At 30.2% G+C, this 16,834-nt stretch overlaps 1 protein-coding gene across 4 annotated transcripts in view; it reads right to left on the reverse strand.

Annotated features, from left to right (window-relative positions):
* LOC114336771 (uncharacterized) overlaps positions 1 to 12,340 on the reverse strand; it is a 142,287-nt gene extending 129,947 nt beyond the window's left edge. For 3 of the 4 annotated variants that reach the window (XM_050657528.1, XM_050657526.1, XM_050657529.1), the window contains exons 1-2: positions 12,200 to 12,340; positions 5,183 to 5,272 (exon numbers count right to left, since the gene is read on the reverse strand). In XM_050657528.1, the coding sequence (XP_050513485.1) occupies positions 5,183 to 5,267 (85 nt within the window). In that variant the 5' untranslated portion in view covers positions 5,268 to 5,272; positions 12,200 to 12,340. The other variant, XM_050657527.1, reaches the window with a different exon arrangement.
* Positions 12,341 to 16,834: the final 4,494 nt, after the last annotated feature.

Below are 16,834 nucleotides of genomic sequence, written 5' to 3' on the forward strand. Positions count from 1 at the left end.
AAAGAACGATAAATTAATTTAAAACTACGGTTTTGTTTCTAATTTAAAACACCTATTATCTAAATCAAGTTTTTGCAATTGATAACGGAAAGCCGATAATGACTGTCTCGTTCGAATGTTGAAGAGCGACTCGATTGTTGCTCTTAATAATTTATTTTCTTCTTTTAAAGAATATTCTTCTATTGAAGTTGAGGTTAGGTTGACATCACCTTTTTCAGCATGAAAATTTTCAGTAATATTTTCACTGCAGCACGTTTTTGTTCTCTCTACGCAACTGGAGTGATAAATTGAATTACATTTAGCACAACACACACCAGATTTTACATTTTTGCTACAACCTTTACAAAGTTTCTTTAGGATATCTAAACCGCGAACTTTATCGGCGGCGGCCGTCTGAATGTTTTAAAGAAGAAATGATAGTATGCCACTGACATATTTCAAATTAACAATCATTTTCGAATTCCTCGCCCAATTTCTGACAAAAAATCTATCTTCCCTTTTTTTAATACAACGCGCTGTTTTCATGCAAAAGATAATACATCTTAACGCTTCCAAAGTATTTGAATTAAGTTATTATATGGATGAACGAGTATAAAAATTATGTTGTAGATGTATAAGAAAGACTAGATTAAGAAAGAAAAATGTATAGAAACTAAAGTACATAGTTATACTTGGAAGGAATACTTGGTAAGGGTTAAGATGTTTTATTTTTTTCATAAAAATGGCGCCTCGTATGAAAAAATGGGAAGATAGATTTTTTGTAAAAAATTCAACGAGAATTTAAAAAATGATTGTTAATTTGAAATATGTCGGTACAGCACTATCTTTTTTCTTTAAAAAGTTCAGACCATTACCCGTATGCACGCCAATGATAAATATAAGATTCTTAATTGTATGTCAAAAAATGCACAATAACTATCTCTTAAAACTCGCCAGATTTTATTACAATGTTGCCAGTAGTTTTGGCAAAATCGGATTTGGTTTCTTCAACGCTCTGTATCTTGAAAATGGATGGCATTACAAAAAATTTTTATTAAGCAAACTCCAATTATTTTTCAGTTTTTTACCTATCCCAGTGATGGTGTTACCTTTTTGAAACACCCTGTATAAAAGTGTACCTATCAAAAAGCGAAAAGAAAGTGAAAAAATGCGGTTTTTTATTTTTAAAAGTATATTTAACAACTTTTAAAAATCTGAAAAAATTCAGAGTGAAATATTATGCAAAAAAAACACATTATTTTACATTAGTTATTTTTTATACTCATTTAAAATTTTAAAATCATTCTAAAATTTAAATTTCCCCCAAAAATTAAAAAAAAATATTTTGGACAGAACTTTTTGAAACCTACAACTTCTTTATTATTTAAAGTTTTTTACTCGCTCTCGATGTGGGTGAGATAAAAAATAAAATCATAAAAAGCCTAATTAGGCTCTAGGTGGGTCACGCGACCACCTAGGGGACTAAAAATTTCAGAAAGTGAGTTTCTCCATATGTGCTAAACAGTGACCTATATGGAATTCGAATTGAGTTGGGGGCATTTTTTATCATCTTACCCAGCTAGGCCCTTTGTTATCATAGATTAAATGTTAGAGAATTTGTCTTTGGTGGAACTAAGGTAAAGGCTAAAAATTGAAGATGATGTCCTTTAACTTTTAGTATTCATTTCATTTTTAAAGATTTTCAGGAAAATTTAACATCTTGGCTGCATTTAGAGATAAACTTACTATGAGTGTGTTACAAAGCATATAGGTATGTCCCATAGTGAACCTTTGCCACAGTGCTTTATGACAGAGTTGACGCAGGCAACTGTTATTGTAATATGAGGTCTATTTGTTTCTTAAAGCAGCCAAGGTGCTAAGTTATATGCTTCAAATGTTACAATCAGTTGAGGCCTATAGAATCAAAACCTGCTAGATCCATGTATTGAAATTTGGTCAGGAGGCTAAAAAAACATTAAAAATGTAATTTTTCCAAAAAGTTTCCTGCATTTCTCAATCAACGGAGCATCAATAAATATCATAAAAAGGCACACTAATTTGTCATTTTTCTGCATGTCCCTTACATCTTCAGAAATGTGTACTTTTTAGTTTGGATTTAGCAGAATGAAAAATTTAGGATTTAGCATGTTTTGATTCTGATGGGCTCAGTTATAGAATACTCCAACAAATAAAAAATGAAATGAGTCATAAGCATGATAACTGACTTTATCGTATCGTTTTGCTATCACTATGAGCCACACCAAAAAGCGTGTCAGTAACAGAGAAAGAATGGGTATCAGTATAATATTTAAATTTCTCAGAATTCTAAGTACATTGTGTGTTGTAATCCCCATTCCACAAATATACGACCCTCTTGGATTATCACGACAACGAATATTTTACTGTGCAAAATATGAAGAACGAAAGTAAATTGCAGATTCTATTGTTGTTTATTGGAGTAATTATTAGAGCAAAATACTTTCGTACTTCTTATGTTGCACACTAAAATATTCGTTGTCGCGATAATCCAAAACAATGAAAGAAATGTGTTTTTAGACTTAATATTTACAAATGTTGTGATTTACAAGTAGCAAAAGCTTCAGATCCGATTTTTAAAAATAGTTATCATCACATAAGTTACACTTACAATATTAGATTGTGTGAACGTCAAGGTAAGTCATTAGAATATACTGAATTTTATCATGATTTTGTAAACGCAGACTATGAAGGTCTCAATAACTATCTTTCAATGATACCTTGGGAAGACCATTTGAATTTGTCAAATGTTGATGATGCTTTAACAGAATTTTACAACATACTTAATATATTACTATCATTGTTTGTACCAGTGAAAAGATTTAGAACTTCTAGTTATCCAAATGGTTTGATGCCAACTTGCGTTATTTAGTCGTACAGAAAAAAATTGCTCATAAAAATTATTTAGCTTCCTGTAATCAAGAGGAATATGTGATTTTCTCAGAACTTAGGAGATTGTTTAAGGATCTATCAAATCAATGTTATAACACTTATCTGAATCAAGTAAATCATAATTTATGCAGTAATCCTAAGTACTTTTGGCAGTTTGTAAACAGTAAGAGAGCATCAAATGATTTACCAAACAGTATGTACTATGGTAATGCTATAGCAACAAACAGACAACAGATTGAAAACTGTTTCTGTCAATTTTTTTCAACAGTTTATTCGCCACAATCAAATATTAATAACTTGAAAGTAAAGGAAAACAACAATCTTTTTATACCTAATTTTTCAATATCAGTGAAAGATATTTTCAACAACATTTTATCCCTACCCAATAAGTTAAGCAGTGGTCCAGATGGTATTCCCGATTACTTTCTAAAGAACTGTATATATTCACTAACTAATCCTTTATATCTTCTTTTTGAGTCATCAAAACTTTTTGATAGACTAATGCATGATCAATTAAAATTTTATTGTAAAGAGCGTCTAATACACAATCAACATGGATTTTCTCAGAATAAATCAACGGTAACAAATTTAGTACTCTTTGAACAAAAAATATTAAACGCATTGGAGAATAAAAGTCAGATGGATACTATTTATACTGACTTCTCCAAGGCATTTGACAGAGTAGATCATAACATCTTATTAGGAAAATTAAATGCTTTTGGCTTCAGTCATCAATCCTTACAATGGTTCAATAGCTTTTTAAGAGACCGCACACAGCAGGTGAGAATAGGTTGTTTTAATTCAAATATAATTCATGTGACATCAGGAGTACCTCAAGGAGCTAAGTTCGCCTTTGTTATTTAATATATTTGTGAACGATATATCAGAATGTTTTAGAAATTGCGATTTCCTGATGTTTGTAGATGATTTGAAATTATTTAAATCCGTAGATTCAAATGTTGATGTAACATTAATTCAAGAAGATTTAGACCGGTTGAGTATTTGGTGTGAATAATATTTTGCAGTTAAATGTTGCTAAATGCTGCTTTATAAGCTTTTTAGAGGTAATAAAAAATATGATACTTCTTACACAATTAATGAAAATAAATTGTCTTATGTTAAAACAATAAAAGATTTAGGAGTCACATTTGATGAGCAGTTGCGTTTTGTGCAACATATTATAAATAATGTAACAGTAAATGCAACATATAAATAGTGTAACAGTAAATGCATCAAAATCTTTAGGCTTTATCATTCGCAACTGTCTGAGACTATCTGTAGGGGCTTTAAGAACGGTATATTATGCTCTGGTTGTATCTAAAGTGGAATATGCATCTATTGTGTGGTCTCCACAATACCAAGCTCATTCTACTACGTTGGAGAGATTGCAGAATACATTTTTGAGATATTGTGCATACAAATTAAACATATGCATTACTAATCATGATTATACCTATATTTTAAAAACACTCAACATGAATTTATTAAAAACTCAACGAGATAACTCTGATTTGGTATTTGTGTTTAAATTAATAAATGGTTTAATTTGTTGTTCTGAACTTCTCCAATCTATTAATTTATATGTTCCCTCCAGAAGTCTCAGACATGTTGATTTGTTTTATATACCTTTTCATCGAACAAACTATGGTATGCATTCACCCATTGAGCGAACACTAAAAATTATAAACGAGAATAACTTGGAAATGTTTGGTGTCTCCTTGGCTGCTTTTAAGAATCAGATTAAAAGAGCTTGACAGGTACTTTTTTTGTTTATTTTAACTGATTTGTGTAATAGATTTGATGTAATATGTGTAATGGATAACTATTAATATTTCGTTTTTGTTTAATGTGTAATTAAGATTTATTTTACTTAGTTTAGTAGAAATTACAGATATTGATTTTATGCTGTATATATTGTAATGGGGGTAATCCCGTATATAAATAAATAAAAAACAGTTGTATATTTGTGGAATACACCATATACAGGTGCCTTTGTGTTTAATGATATATTGCTTTTGTTAAATATTGTTTAATTCAATAAAAACGGAAGAAGCTAGTACTAGCAGGGAGAGTAAATGCGAAAGGTTCTCAGAAAAGTAACCAGCACAGAAACATATTTTCTAACACAGCACTGAATGATCGAAATTCACTATTTTCTGAGAATTCATGATTGACACGTGATTCCAGCTACTTTGAAGCAGTTAAGACATGTGGCTTTGGATGACTAGTTTCATTTTTTATTTGCTTCACTATAATTACTCATATTACTACATACCTAAATCTATAACCTCGGCTTCTAGTTTTATTTTATCCTTTACATCCTCTTCTACTTTTATAGGAACTGGCATCTGAACAGCCATTTTTTCTGTAAAGATAAATAATATTTGTTTAACAAAATTTGCATCATATGATATAAGCTGCTTAACACTAGAAAGCCAGAGGGGCCAATTTGGCCCCTGTTGCGATTTAAAGTTATTGTAGTTTTTTTATTTGAGGCAATAATATTTTCATATTTTATGACTTTTAATATTTTGATACAAAGCCTTATTTTGAAACAAAAAAATATTGTTTACTAAATTTATTTAATGGTTTTTTTAACAAATCTACCATAGAAGTCTAAAGAGGCCAAATTGGCCCCGTGTAAGTTATTATCATTTTCTGGTAAATTCGACGATCCTTTCTTTCAAACTCCTGTCGAATGGGTAAAATTATATTTATGTATGTTTATTGTAAATGGTTACCCTTATATTGGTACTGATCATCTACGTAATAAAGATACAATTGTTGGCGAACACAAGTGAACACAAAGATGCAATTGTTGGTGTAGAGGACCAAATGATGCGTCTATATACTACAAGAGCAACTTCAAGACGATGGCCTATGTACGTGTTTTATCATACTCTTGACTTGGAAGCAATAAATGCATGAATTATTTATAAAGGAATAACTGGAAGTAGACTCAGTTTCCATAAGTTTATTCTTCGGCTGTGTGAAGAATTACGGGCCCCATACCTTGTCTCCCGAAATCTGGAACTACGTCTAGCAACACCAGGTCTACCAACAACTATCACTGTTACTATCCAAAATTGAAAAAATTATCAGTTAAAAATATTTTGTAAAGGAAATCATACTTCAAATCATTGCCACGGTTGTAACAAGGCAATGTGTGGCAATTATCAAAAACTGCAAATTGTATGGTGTTCCGAATGTTTTTGATGGGCAGCGAATGTGTTAAACAATAAAAGTAAAAAATAAAATTAGATTCTACCATCTAGAGTTGATTTAATTTCTTTAAACTGAGTTTTAATTGATTAAAGAATGTGGGGCCAAAATGATCCCTTCCGGCTTTCTAGGTAGATATAAAAAGGATGTAATGCTAGAGGAACTGTTGGAACAATTGACTATAGATCCTGAAGTGCTTGGAAGCATAGCATATGCAGATGATTTGTTGTTGATCATAGATGCAAACTCAAGAAGAGAATTAGAAAATAAATCAAATGAAGTATTAATAAGAGTAAATGATTGGATGAATAAAGTAAAATTAACAATATCAGATTCAAAAACAACATATAGTTTAATAAAAGGAAATTTAGAAAGAGATCCAATTATAAAAATTAGAGGGAAAACAATAAAAAGAAAAATGGAAACAAGATATTTAGGTATTATAATAGACGAACAAAAATTATTTACAAAACACATGAATTGTGTCTGTGAAAAGGCAACAAAGATCATGCATAGCATTGCTAGTCTAGCACAGAAGGAATATAGAATTTCGTTCCGACAGATGAGAATATACCTAAGTACAATACTTGCATCAATTGTAGGGTACGGTTCAAGTGTATGGGCACATAGATTAATAAATAAAAAAAACGCAGAAAAATTAAATAGAGCTCAGAGAGGATTTCTTGTAAGAATGAGGGGAGCATTTGGAACAACTGCAACACAGGCACTCACAGTTTTAACTGGAGTAATGCCAATGCATTTAGAAACACAAAAAAGAGCATGTAATTATTGGCTAAAAAAAGAAAAATATGAAAAAATAATACAAATAATAGGATTAGATATAAGAAATAAAAGAGAATTCAAAGAAATAATAAATAGAAAAAGACAAAATGAATGGGAAAATTCAACAAAATCTAGACGTTTATACAATTTTATACCAATATTAGAAAACATTCCAAATTATTTTAATCCAAAACAAGGTTTAACACTTTTTAACAGGACATGGACCGTACCCAACATATTTGGAAAGATTTAACTTAAAAGATGATACATATTGTGAATGTGGAGAACTAGGTACACCAGAACATATAGTGTTACATTGTGAAAATACTATAGAAAATGAAGAACACAGAGAAATGAGAAGAAGATTAGAAAGAATTGAAATAAGAGATATATTACAAAATGAAGAATATTTTGAAATATTAAACAATCTCACACAAATAATATCTAAAAAACAACAAGAAATCTATAATAATAGAAGAAGACAACCAATAATCCAACCCTGATGAAGTTGAGTAAGATAAAGTTAAAATAAATAAAATAAAATATAAATTCAAAAATAGATATTTACAATTATAATAATAATAATTCAATATAAAATAAATAAATAAAAATAATAATTCAATACATAATTCATAAAAATAAAAAAAAATAAAAAAAAAAAACTACCAACTCTCTTCTGAAAATAGAGGGACTGTCTTTATAACTTAGAAGGGAGTTGATAGTACCAAAAATATTTTAAATTGTTTATTTAAATTTGTTTGTTATACGTAATTAAGAGATTATGGCAAATTGTTATTGTAAAAATAGATTTAATAGTTGAGTAAAAAATGTAAAAATATAAAAAAAAAATATCTGTAATCCCATCAGGAAAAAACGACCTGGATTAGTCACTAGAGGCCAGGTCATATGTATAAATAATAAATAAATGTTACTATCCAAAATCGAAAAAAATATCAGTTGAAAATATTTTGTAAAGGAAATCATGCTTCAAATCATTGCCACGGTTGTAACAAGGCAATGTGTGGCAAATATCAAAAACTGCAAATTGTATGGTGTTCCGAATGTTTTTGATGGGCAGCGAATGTGTTAAACAATAAAAGTAAAAAGTAAAATTAGATTCTACCGTCTAGAGTTGATTTAATTTCTTTAAACTGAGTTTTAATTGATTAAAGAATGTGGGGCCAAAATGATCCCTTCCGGCTTTCTAGGTAGGTATGCTAAGCCAGACATTCTAGTGTTAATATGTTCTATGCAGTTGACACACATGCCTTCACCAATGTGCAGGCATGTATGCCATTGATTTGATTATATACAATTTTAATATGTTTTTTTGTCCGTTCAGTGTATAAGTCTTAGGATTAGGCATCCGCACGCAATGTGTTAACAATTAAAGAGGATATTTTTATTTTTCGTAGATTCTCTTTTAAAGTAATTCGATTTAATTGTAATGGATTTAACGCTGAACAAAAATTGATAGTAGGATGCTTTTTACATATAGTTGTGGATGTGTGATAAAATTACATATCAATGGCAGAACTGCAGGACTTCGTAAGTGGAAGATGATGATTTTACAAGAGACCAAAAAAACCGAATCATTTCTCATTTACTTACATCTTGTTACGTTTATAGTACCATTTTTCTGTAATTTAAAGCCTTCCAGATATTTCCCCAGCTTTAAATGCTGGTTAATAGATACCCTTATTTTAAAGTGAAAACCAAAACAACTCATTTTAGGCAAATTTGTCAATTAAGAGGTCCTGCCTTTCCGCTGTCGATATACAGTGTGTCCACAGATGAGGTGCCCAAGAGGAAAAACTGTTTTTTCAATTTTAGCAAAAAATGTCATACAGTGGAACCCCGATAAGTCGGCCCCCGATAACCCGGAAGTCCGGCTTACCCGGACCGATTTTCATCAGATAAACATTTTGATTTTCAATATTTTGTATTTTTCAATTTAATTGTGGCTTATTTCCCATCAAAATAGTTAATTATCAGACAAACCTTTCAACAATAAAAATGTATGTAATATAATATTTGAGAGATAATGTGTATGTGTGTAATTTGAACTATACGATATTAAAAATGACTCATAGCACACGCCACAGAAACAACAGCCACCTGTCTGTAGTACCTATTCCTTTTTATTTCAAACTGCCAGCATTGTTTAGGAAAGACTATTTAAAAAATTCTTTTATAAACAATGGTCTTTAGTTTTCACTGTTAAAATAATAACATTACATCATTGTGACTGTATTGTGTGTCTTGTATTGTTAGCTTCCATTTGCTTACGTTTGTGTTTGGTGTTTTTTTAGTAATTTTAATGAGTAGGTACTGTGCATATTTATAAATATATTTCATGTTATTTCAATTCTAATGGAGTTTATCTGTAAGTATACCGTATTTTATTAATTTTTACCATATTCTCCAGCTATCTCGGATTTTCGATAACCCGGATCGGTCGCGGTCCCGATTAATCCGAGTTATCGAGGTTCCACTGTATTTCATAAAAAGTTTAGCTTGTTTTAAAACGCCATAAAACGAAATAAAATTCAAGTTTTTCAAAACCTGCTTAATTTTGTAGCCAATTTTATGTAAATCCCTATAAATTTTCACACTAAGTTCGAAATCATAACAATATTCTAGTGTTGCCAAGCTACAATGTAGGTTAGTAATTGAATGGTGGGCTACAACAACGTTGTAAGCGACAGATTGGGTCAAAGTGAGGTTTTAATGCAATATTATTGTATATCCAATGACCAATGCGAGCATCTTTCAATCAGGCTAAAAACATTTTACCTTCCCCGAGTTTTTCGTACCGCAATATTGGTATCCGTATTATCATAAATGGCTTGTCAATAAGTTTTTTCCATCTCCTGTATAATCTTAATTCTGTCGCTTACAACATTGTTGTAGCCCACCATTCAATTGTCAACTCCGATAAATAATTTGCGAATTGTCATTTTTTTTCGACAATTTTAAGCGTTCAACAAAGAATTTATCTTGTGAACTGTCATTCTTGATCAATATTTTGCTTAACATTGTCGAAAAAAAAAATGTCGATTCGCAAATTATTTATAGGAGTTGACAGTTACTAAGCTACATTGTAGCTTAGCAACACTAGATTATTGTTATCATTTCGGACTTAGTGCAAAAATTTATAGATTTACATAAAATTGGCTACAAAATTAAGCAGGTTTTGAAAAACTTGAATTTTATTTCGTTTTATGGGGTTTTAGAACAAGCAACACTTTTTATCAAGAATGACATTTTTCACTAAAATTGAAAATAAAAAAGTTTTTCCCATTGGGCACCCCATCTGTGGACACACTGTATAGTTTAAAAAACAAAAATTATGGGAATCGAAAAGCACAGACTGAAAATGACAAAAAAATACATTTAGGTGATGCAAAAACTCACTACGGTCTGAAGAGAGTAGATAAAGAGAGGGTTAACACATTTAACAATTAACACAGTGTACCGGTGTGCTTTCGGCATTGAAAAAGTTAAAAAATGTATCAAAACAAAAATTTAAACAATAGAAAAGTTAAAAGAATTCAGTTGAGAATAAAAGATAACCAATTTTCAGGAACAAGGTATTTTGAAAAATATTCATTGTTTTTTTAGTTACAGTGGAACCCCGATAAGTCGGCCCCCGATAACCCGGAACTCCGGCTAACCCGGACCGATTTTTATCAGACAAACATTTCAACAATAAAAATGTATTGCTGTTACAAAATCTCGTAAACCTAATTCATTCATTTGGTGACATCAATATACGAACGAAACGATTGATGAATCCGACATTACTGAAAATATCAGGGCAATCAGGGTGCAGATGGGACCCTGTCGCGCAATTCGCAGCAAATAAAATAGTCGTATGTTTTTGGCTTCATTTTATTTCGTTTATACATACGCCTTTTCAAGGTTCACGAGGTTTTGTACCAACTCTATGTAATATAATATTTGAGAGATAATGGAACCGGATTGAACTACATATAACATAGTAAAAATGACTCATGGTACACCACATTCATTGTCGAAAACAACATGCACCTGTATTATCCTTTATTTTTTTGAAACTGTCTGTGTTAGCATTGTTTAGAAAAGACTATTAAAATTCTTTTTTTAACAATGGTCTTAGTCATCACTTTTATTAAATAACATAACATCAGAGACGGTATTATGTGTAGTAAAGTCGTATTATTGTTCGCTTCCGTTTTGTAATCGTTCGTAAATTTATTCAGATTTTGTGTTTGTGTGTCTTTTGTCTATAAGGGCAACAAAACGTAAAAATGTTGTAGTGACAATGGAAAAGAAACTAGAAGCATTAAGTAGAATTGATAAAGGTGAATCTTGCAGCATTATATTATGGTGTCGGTACATCTACAGTATCGGATTGGAAGAAAAATAGAACTAAAATCGAAAAATTTTTTTTTTCAAAATGATAACAAAAGACAGTTTAATCGGTGCAAAGCTAATAAAGCTAAGAATGAGACTTTTGACGACGCTTTGTATGTGTGGTTTTGTGTGGAATGCGAACGTGGTTTACCAGTGTCTGTGTGACAATTATAACGGAGTTTATCTGTAAGCATACCATATTTTATTAATTTTTACCATTTTCTCCGGCTAACCCGGATCGGCCGCGGTCCCAATTAATCCGAGTTAACGGGGTTCCACTGTATTTACAGGCATGACAAAATCTAGGAAAATATAAACATTGATTTCACATTCTCTTGTTTCATATCAATTACAAAGCTGTAGCATAGCAATTGTAGCTATAAACACTTACATCAACAAATTGTAAGGAAAAAGGATGTAGGTTGACTTCTGTTGATAAAACAACTATGAAGACAGTTGTTGTAGAGACATGTGATGCTCTTTAATTTTTAAAAAGACTTGCCGAGCATTTTATATCACTTCTAGTAGGTTAACATGTTGAGAAGTCAATTGCACATTTGGAAATCACTAAAAACATTTCTTCTACAAGGGAAGTAGGTTTTTAATATTTGCAGTGCTCCAGGTAAACTGCGACTACTTAGCAAAAGTTTACGATAAAACGAGAAAGGTGGATACATATGGCAGTAAGTCCATTATTATGGTAATATTTCTATACAACCAAATAACTCATTAAAATATAATTTAGTGTTGTTTAACAATATTGTCCTATTAAAAACACAAAAGCTGATTGACAGGCATAGACAAAAATGGCCGCTTGGTGGGAATGGGGAACAAAAATTTTACATTGATCACTGCACATAAAAACTCCACTTTTCACATTGTTCTTTACCTTACGTACACCTCACTTTGTTGTTTAATTATAATCACTTAAAAACTACCACAAAGGCATATTTATCAGAAATATATGTTGTGCATATATATATTTATACCAAAAATTTTCTCAGGGACATTTCACATGTTACCAACTATACCAACCGCCGATATGACAGATGACAGATATTTTTCAAATGTCATAGTATTACAGTTATACCAACTTGTTTGTTGTATTAATAAAAAAATGTGAACTTATAAAATATGTATTAATTTGAGATAAAAAAAGGATTGATTAATAAAAGTCCTATAGGGGCATAGGTCCGTTAGGAAAGGAAAGAATATAATCAAATTCAATAGAATGTATAAATAAATGTTAAGCTCAGTGCTCATTGACGGATCTGTGGGTTGAGGGGGGGGGGGGTGAATGGGAAAAACTCTCCATCAAGAGCCAAAATTAAAGAAAAAATTGTTAGCTGATACGAAACTTATTAAACCATACCATAACCAGACAAATTCAACCCAATAAACCCACCAGTTAGGAAAATTAATGGAACTTTAATGCATACTTATACCCCCCTCTATAATTTATCAATCGACGCTTATACGTTATATATTTATGTAGTTTGGGTTTATATCTTCTTTATATAATTCCTTTGGTTGGTGTTTCACCATGATCCAAAACAAGCATGCATTGATGTTTATATAGATACTTTATTTCATATTAGTTATTAATTTATTTTAATATCTTTAGTTTTATTATATTACCTACACAAAATGTAAGTTATTTCACTCAGTGGCGGATCTAGCGGTAGGGGAGCAAATGTTTATAAAGCTTCCTGGATTTTCATTGATAATTGAAATGCATTCAACTGTAAAAATAATTTGGTAGAATAATTAGTACAAGTCAAAAGTATAACAGAATGATTGTTTTTGAAGTTTTTATTAAATATATTATTGATTTTTATGTTTTATTATCATTTATATGTTTTAAATTTTGTAAATAAACAATTTTATCAAATGAAAAATATTTTTATTAATAAGTGAATAACTTACCTCGGTCATGCCACCTCTTGATAGTGTTTCCCATTTCAGCCACATATATGGGGTAAACAATTCATAAGAAAGATTAAATACACAAAAACGATTTACCATTGTTTACCATCAAAACATTTTTTATGTTAATAACTAACCGCAACCAAATCCGCAAAAATAACCGTAAATTCAAAGTGACGCTAGTAGCGACACCTGTTCGTGTACACATCGTAACTAAACCGTCATGGCGTTATGGCGTAGGTATTTTTTAATACAAGATATTTAAATCATCTCGAAATTATAATAATCGGTTCGCTAAACTCAGACACAACTGGCTAGTGATTTTAGTAGGTATTTTTTTTGGCCAATTTTGCCAAAATTGGCAAAATTACTAAGTATTTAATAATAATTATTAACTATTTAGTAATGATTATTACTATATAATAATAATTACTAAAATCACTAGCCAGTTGTGTCTGAGCGTTTGGTGAACGGACATACCAACTTTTAAAATTAAATTAATAAAATAAAATAAATTAATTTTAATTAATTTAACAAAATAGATATATTAATAGAAATTATGGCACATAATGAAAATAACTTGTTGCTATGAACTAGACAGACAATATTGAATGTTTGCAGTTACTCGAGCAAGTCAGATTAATCATATGGGGACATGGGGAGAAACCTGGTACCCTGCAGATGTACCTCTCCTCTACCAACTTAACATAGGGAAGTTCGTTAAGGGGGCCCGAAAAAAAATCTATCTTAAAAATACTCGAAATTGTCAGATTAAGATAAGGTAAGTTAAGTACATGCAAAAAGAGTGTATTATTTCAACAATCTGACGATTTGAGCGGGACGTAAGGAAATGGGTGAGTCAAAAAGTTTCACAAAAAAAGCGAATATTTCGCGAAATGAACATCAGATCGAAAAACTAAAAAATAAGTTTTTAATATTTTTCAAAAAGCTATTGAATGATACTAAACATGGCCCCCCATGAAGAGGGGTGGGGGGTTAATTTAAAATTTTAAATACAAACTCCGCGATATTTCGCAAAATGAACATCAAATCGAAAAACTGCAAAATACACTTTCAAAATGTTTTTGAAATATCTATCGAATGGTACCAAACACGATCCCCCACGGAGGTAGGGTGGGGGGTTACTTTAAAATCTTAAATGGGAGCCCCAAATTTTTATTGCAGATTTGGATTTTTTACATAAAAATAAGCAACTTTTGTTCGAAAAATTTTTTCGAATTATGGATAGATGGCGTTATAATCGGAAAAAACGATTGTTGTAAATAGAAAATTAAATTAAAAAATGGAAAGTCCCCACTAAAATGAAAAATTTTACTTAAATTTTTTTGGTTTTAGGACCTACTCTTCACAACCCAATAGGTCCCCATAACGCTGGAGTGACTGCAAATTTAGCATACTTTGCTCCCCTACAATTACCAGTGCGAGCAAAATGTGAAAAATGAAAATCGAGTTTGTAGTTTACAAAAGCAGAAAGAATAAATAATTATGTCAAGAATCAGAATTAATTAGAGGATAAAAAGGGGAATATTGTTTAGACACAACAAGGAATAGGTATACCTATTTATAAAAGTCTGATATAAAAATCTCGAATTGTATGCTATGGCTCTCCGTGCGAGACAAACTGCATAATAATATCAGAATCCAAATGAACAAATCCAAATGTCTACAATGATAACACTTTTTACAGACTTAAGTTGTCTCGTAAACCGAGAAAAATAATTATTAGATAAAGGTAGGTCCTTTTATAATAACTATTTAGTTGTTTTATAATTTATAATAGATGCTTTTTGAAGTGAATAGTTTTTATCGTTTGGTATGGAATCTACAGGGTGAGTCATGAGGAACTGTACATACTCCTACCTCGTACAGAGGCCCCTATGGGAATAACAACTGACCATTAAAAAGTGTCTGCTCCCATTGTTTAATAATATACAGGGCGAGTTTCGCATTTTGACAGAAATTTGTATTCGTCATAATTTTTGAACGGTCAGATCGATGTGTCTCTTATTTTGGTCAATCGTTACACTATAGGGCTTTTCATTCACAGTCATTTGTTTCGAGCTTCTGTCAAATGTCGTATAATCCGTGTATATTAATATTATACACAGATTATACAAAATATGACAGAAGCTCGAAACAAATGACAATCGATGAAAAGCCCTATTGCCACCTAATCAACTGATTTATTCAAACTAGAAAAATCAGGTCCGGCTTTAAAAAAATTAGTTCGTTTGGGTCTTAGAAAAAATTTCACCCTGTATAAACTTTTTGAAAACTCTAATATGAATTTTACAAATTAGACAATAATAGACAATTAAAATAACATATTTATTTTTTTCCGCACAAGATTGCTTAATTTTTTATAAAAAAATCAAATTTGATTATGAATTAAAAGTTTGGTAAAATGAACCATAGATTTAACAAAATTAACTTTTATTACCAAAATTAATTTTTTTGAACAAATATTTAATTTATGTTACCACCAATCAACTGATTTATTCAAACAAGAAAAAAATCAGGCCCGGATTTAAAAAATAAGGTCGTTTTGGTCTTAGAAAAAATTTCACCCTGTATACGCTTTTTGAAAACTCTAATATGATTTTTACAAATTAGACAAATAGGCAATTAAAATGGCATATTTATTTTTTCCCCACACGATTACTTATTTTTTTATTAAAAAATCAAATTTGACTATGCATAAAAAGTTTGGCAAAGTTTTTGCATAGATTTAAAAAAATTAACTTTTTTTTACAAAAATTAATTTAAAAAAAACAACGTTTTTCTTAAAATTAAAAGTTTTACCATTTTTTTTTTCTATAAGACGTCTAGATCTAAAACTTCCCATAACACTTCTTTTGGACTCTATAGTTTTCCATAGACGTTATCAAATTGATAAATTTTAAATTTTTCCACCTAATTTTCGCGATTTACAAGTTTGCAACTTTTACAAGAAGAAGACTGAAAGTCTACAACAATTTTCATAGTCTTCACAATGGTTAAGAGGTATGTGCTGTAAAAATTTCAGAAAAAAAATATTAAAATGGAACAGAGTTGTAGCGAATTAAACCGTGAGTTCATTTTTTTTTTCATTTTTAGGTTAAAATTCCGATTTTGACCAATTTGATTTTTTAATAAAAAATTAACTAATCGTGTGGGGAAAAAATAAATATGCCATTTTAATTGCCTATTTGTCTTATTTGTAAAATTCATATTAGAGTTTTCAAAAAGCGTATACAGGGTGAAATTTTTTCTAAGATCAAAACGAACTAATTTTTTTAAATCCGGACCTGATTTTTCTCTAGTTTGAATAAATCAGTTGATTGGATGGTAACATAAATTACTTCTTTGTGCAAAAAAAAATTAATTTTTGTAATAAAAGTTATTTTTTTAAAATCTATGGTTCACTTTACCAAATTTTTAATTCATAGTGAAATTTGATTTTTTTATAAAAAATTAAGTAATCGTGTGCGGAAAAAAATAATTATGCCATTTTAATTGCCTATTTGTCTAATTTGTAAAATTCATATTAGAGTTTTCAAAAAGCGTATACAGGGTGAAATTTTTTCTAAGACCCAAA

Source organism: Diabrotica virgifera, chromosome 8 (genome assembly GCF_917563875.1).
Source record: "Diabrotica virgifera virgifera chromosome 8, PGI_DIABVI_V3a".
In the NCBI taxonomy this organism is placed as follows: Eukaryota; Metazoa; Arthropoda; class Insecta; order Coleoptera; family Chrysomelidae; genus Diabrotica; species Diabrotica virgifera.